A 4,403-nucleotide genomic window follows, 5' to 3' on the forward strand; every position below is an offset into this window, starting at 1 on the left:
AGAATTTTAATTGGTAATATACAATCATTACCAAACTTGAATTCAAAAAGTTTTGGAACTATCTCAGAACAGATAAAAGTTAACAAATTTTGGGACCATATTAATAATTATAATAATAATATTAATTTTTATATTGGTTTAATAAAGGAATTATAACATAGATCAATTAATTAAAAAATAAAAAACTTTAATTTTTACTTTCTTTTATTTTTTTTTTTGCTTTGATGTTCATTTAAATAAATTTTTTTTTAAATATTTTATTTTTTTTTTTTTTTTTTTTTTTACAAAATGTGTTTATTAACAAAACTAATTTTTTAATTTTAAAAATATAAATATTAATATTTATTTTTATTATTATTATTATTTTTTATAATCTATTTCATCAATGAATCCAGTTAACGGTGCTTCATATAAATCAATGTTAAGAGCTGTATATTGAAGATCTGTATACGATCCATGATATTTTCATTGCCAAATAGACTCCAGTCATACATATAAAATATTAACCAATTCTTTTTTCATACTTGATGTTGCCTTTATCGAAAACTAATGATCCTGCCAAAATATCTTGATTGGACGTATAGAGCTACTTGTAATAAACCCATAATATAAAAATAGATAAGTATTGAAAATGCCAAAATGGTAGAGCTAAAACGATCTTTATTGGAACCTGATAAAGGGACATTAAATTCAAGTGAATAGTTGGAGTTGGTATTTTATCTTTCATTTAATTCAAATAACTAAAAGGAACTTCATATGTACATAAATGAAACGAAAAAAAATAAACAAAAAGTTATAACAATTTTATTTTAATATTTTAAAAGGGTTTTTTTTTTTTTTCTTTTTTTTTTTTTTAATTTTTTTATTTTTTTCATTTTTATTACAAAAAATTAATAAAAAAAAAAAAAAAAAAAATTAAAAGGGGATTTTTTTTTTTTGGGGATTTTTTTTAAAAAAATTTTTTTCTTTTTATAAACCAAAAGTTTTTCCAAAAAAAAATTTTGGTTTAATTTTTTTTTTTAAAAAAAAAAAAAAAAAGGCTTTTTTAAAAACCCATTTTTAAAATTTTTTTTTAAAAATTTTTTTTTTTTTTTTTTTTAAATTTTTAAATTTTTTTTAAATTTTTTTTATTTTTTTTATTTTTATTTTTTTTATTTTTTATTATTTTTATTTTTTTCAAAACACAACAAACAAAAACATTTTAATAATGTAAAATATAGAACGTCCAATAAATAATAATAATTTTAACATTAGTGAAATATGTTTAAAACCTTTCGAGAACAAGTAAGTAAATTAATACATTATTTTAAAACAACAACAACAAACCAATATACATATAGAAATTGGCATATAGAAAATAGACGCAGAATCACTAACATAAACTAAATTGACTTTATTAATTAATATTCAAAAAAGCAGATTTAACAATTAAAACCATTCAATACCCCAACAGGATCAGTTGTCGTCGATATTATGAATGAAAGGATTTTGATCAATAATATTAAGATTTAGCCAATGTTTACCAAATGCACATCGAACCTATTAAAACAGATTTTATACTATTTACAAGTAATAATAATAAATACCAATCCAATCACGAACTATTGCTCAATAATAATAATAATAATAATAATTTTAAAATTAATATCAATAACAATCATAAAAAGTCACAAAGTCGCAGAAACTCAAATTCTTTCAATCTCTGGTTAATCAGCTAAAACAAAATTCAAATCAATTGCAAGTTCATGTAAAAATTCAAAAGCGTTAATGGATGTACCGTTTAGCTTTTATAGACGCTAGTGCACAGTTATCATGTATGAAAAAAACATTGGCAAAAAAAAGATAAAACTTAGATCCAACTAAAGACTAATGAAGATATTCAATCTTATCAACTATTTATATGAATCTCAATACATTTGCTTTGGCCCAAGCAACAATGATAGGACACAAATAGTTTAGATAAGGAAAAGGGTAAACTTCAACTTTCGTAAATATTGTTCAAATAGTGAACAGTCCAATGGTTTTAGCTTATCAAATATATTTAAAATATGACCCCCAAAGAATTTAGTATCTGATAGAGGTTCAAAGTTCATAAATGAAGTCGTCGTTTCAATAAACAAATTCTTTAAAATAACTCCAACTTTCGCTTGCCATACTTAAACATATGTTTTAACAGAAAAGTTTAAATCAACTTAATTCACAAGCCTAGATCTTATTGTGAGAGAGACAATACAAATTATCCACAACAAATTGGTATTGCTTTATCCTCATATAGTATTATGCTTCATCCTTCTACTGGCATCTCCCACCATTTTTTCAACTTTATAAATGCAAACTTATAATCAGATTTGCCAAGTATTTGAACTGCTCAAGTATATAGATGTTATTTATTCATTGTAGAAATGTAAATTAAAACCTCTGCAGATTGCAACTTATTCTCATATCTTTAATTAAATCAAAATATACAGGATAAAGAATAAATCAAGCTAACCACCACAATTTAATAATGTTGATGGTCTTAATATCTAAAAGTGAATATTAGAATATATCCTACCCGAAATCTTTTCAGTATTAGTTTCTGAAGCATCATCAAAACAGGATTTTAGCAATCAACCAAATAATTCAAAAAACTAATCAAATATATATTTAAATATCGAATTAAATAAATTTAATAATAGAGCACCATATTTAAATATTCCAATTAGTCATCTATATAAAAAAATAATAGTATTAACTCAATAAATCAATAATCAGTCCTCAGTTATTAGAAGCCTTTAAGAAAGCTAATATTAAAACATTTTATAATAATTAAAAATCAATTTAGTGCCAAACCAAAGGCAGTCCTCATTAAGAAATAACAGTCACACCCAAACATCACCAAATTCGACCTAATACAATTAATAAAACGCCTCACATTTTTCAGGACCATCACTGCTGCGGGTGCTGCCGCGGGTGGTGAAGGTTGCACAGGTGGCACAAGTGGTACAGGTGACACATCAACAAGTGGATCAACCAGCATATCAACAGGTATAATAGCAGGTGACTCTTCAGACTTAAAAGACTCTTCAGATGCATTAGAGGACTCTTCAAGAGGTTCATCAGATAGTAGTTCATCAAATAGCAAATCATCATTAGCTAGCGGTTCATCAAATAGCAGTTCATCAGATAGTAGTTCATCAGATAGTAGCTCATCAGATAGTAGCTCATCATCAGCTAGCAGTTCATAGCCATTATATTTATAAACCATCATACACCGAATGTACCATAATAATATTAGAAACATATAATAATAGTAATGATAAATTTTTTTTAAAAATGGAAAAATAATATATATTAAGTGAAATACAAGGACACATCAGTTAAGGTATATAATTACAAATGGAATGTCAGTTATACAATTTCATTTGATTCTTTGGGAAGTGATAGTTACACAAAAGTTTTGCATTACCTTCTGTCTATCAGTTAAGAGTTGCTGAATAAAAAAGTAAGTTTATACACATATTTAAATGATACCAAACCTATTTATTTACAAAATTAAATTAAATTTATTAATTTTTCATTTTATTTTTAGATATCGTTTTTATTGGACCATTAGTTTCAGATTTAAAGATATTGAAATCAAATAATAAAAATCAAATATTGTGTGTATTAGAAATTAGAGATAGTTCAAATGGTTTTAAACAATGATATTTTTTAGTAAGTGGTAATAACATTTAGACTATTTGGTTATTGTTATAAAGTAAACATATGTATTAACTATTTAAATTATAAATTATAATACAGACAGATGAATATATTAATAAAATCTAGAGATATTAAGCTTTTTTTAGGTACTAATAGAGATATTCAGCTTTAATTAGTTTACTATAGGGAATAAAATTTAGCTAAGTTTGACAAAAAAAAAAAAAATTTCTAAGTTTCCCCCACTCCCACACCCACCCACTTGACTAATTTTTTCATTTTAAAAACTTAGAAACTTAAAAAAAAAAAAAAAAAACTTAGAATTACATTATTTTTTGTATGAAAAAAATTTAAAATTCTTGTACAATTTTATTTAATCATACCATTTTTGAAATATTTGAATAATTATAAATGACAGAGTTTTCGACAATATCTACTCTTGAAATGTTTGCCCATTCCCTTATTAACACACATTGTTCTATTCTTTCCCAACCCAAATTTGATCTGTTGTCTACATGTAACCAACAACTTAGCACCCGAAAATGTTCTTTCAATTTCAACGGACGAAGAAGCAACTGAAAGTACATTTCTTACAATTGAATATTATGTTGGATATTCAATACTATTTTCTTTCTAATATTTTATTGTATCATTTCTATGATCTAAACTTTCTTCTACACATAGTCAAGCTGTTTTGGGTTTTTTGAAATTACTTTAGTGCA

General features: G+C 24.2%; 2 protein-coding genes across 2 annotated transcripts; one reads left to right on the forward strand and one right to left on the reverse strand.

Annotated features, from left to right (window-relative positions):
• Window positions 1-1,234: 1,234 nt before the first annotated feature.
• On the forward strand, window positions 1,235-2,791 carry DICPUDRAFT_73834 (uncharacterized protein). Its single transcript, XM_003295153.1, has 5 exons — window positions 1,235-1,324; window positions 1,349-1,382; window positions 1,429-1,650; window positions 2,377-2,693; window positions 2,716-2,791. Exons 3-4 carry the CDS (start codon window positions 1,527-1,529, stop codon window positions 2,406-2,408), a joined length of 156 nt encoding a protein of 51 aa, XP_003295201.1. The 5' UTR covers window positions 1,235-1,324; window positions 1,349-1,382; window positions 1,429-1,526; the 3' UTR covers window positions 2,409-2,693; window positions 2,716-2,791.
• A 1,267-nt stretch (window positions 2,792-4,058) lies between these two features.
• On the reverse strand, window positions 4,059-4,268 carry DICPUDRAFT_90997 (uncharacterized protein; the record flags this gene model as incomplete). Its single annotated transcript, XM_003295154.1, has 1 exon — window positions 4,059-4,268. One exon carries the CDS (start codon window positions 4,266-4,268, stop codon window positions 4,059-4,061), a length of 210 nt encoding a protein of 69 aa, XP_003295202.1.
• Window positions 4,269-4,403: the final 135 nt, after the last annotated feature.

This window comes from Dictyostelium purpureum, assembly GCF_000190715.1.
Source record: "Dictyostelium purpureum unplaced genomic scaffold DICPUscaffold_778, whole genome shotgun sequence".
NCBI lineage: Eukaryota > Evosea > Eumycetozoa > Dictyosteliales > Dictyosteliaceae > Dictyostelium > Dictyostelium purpureum.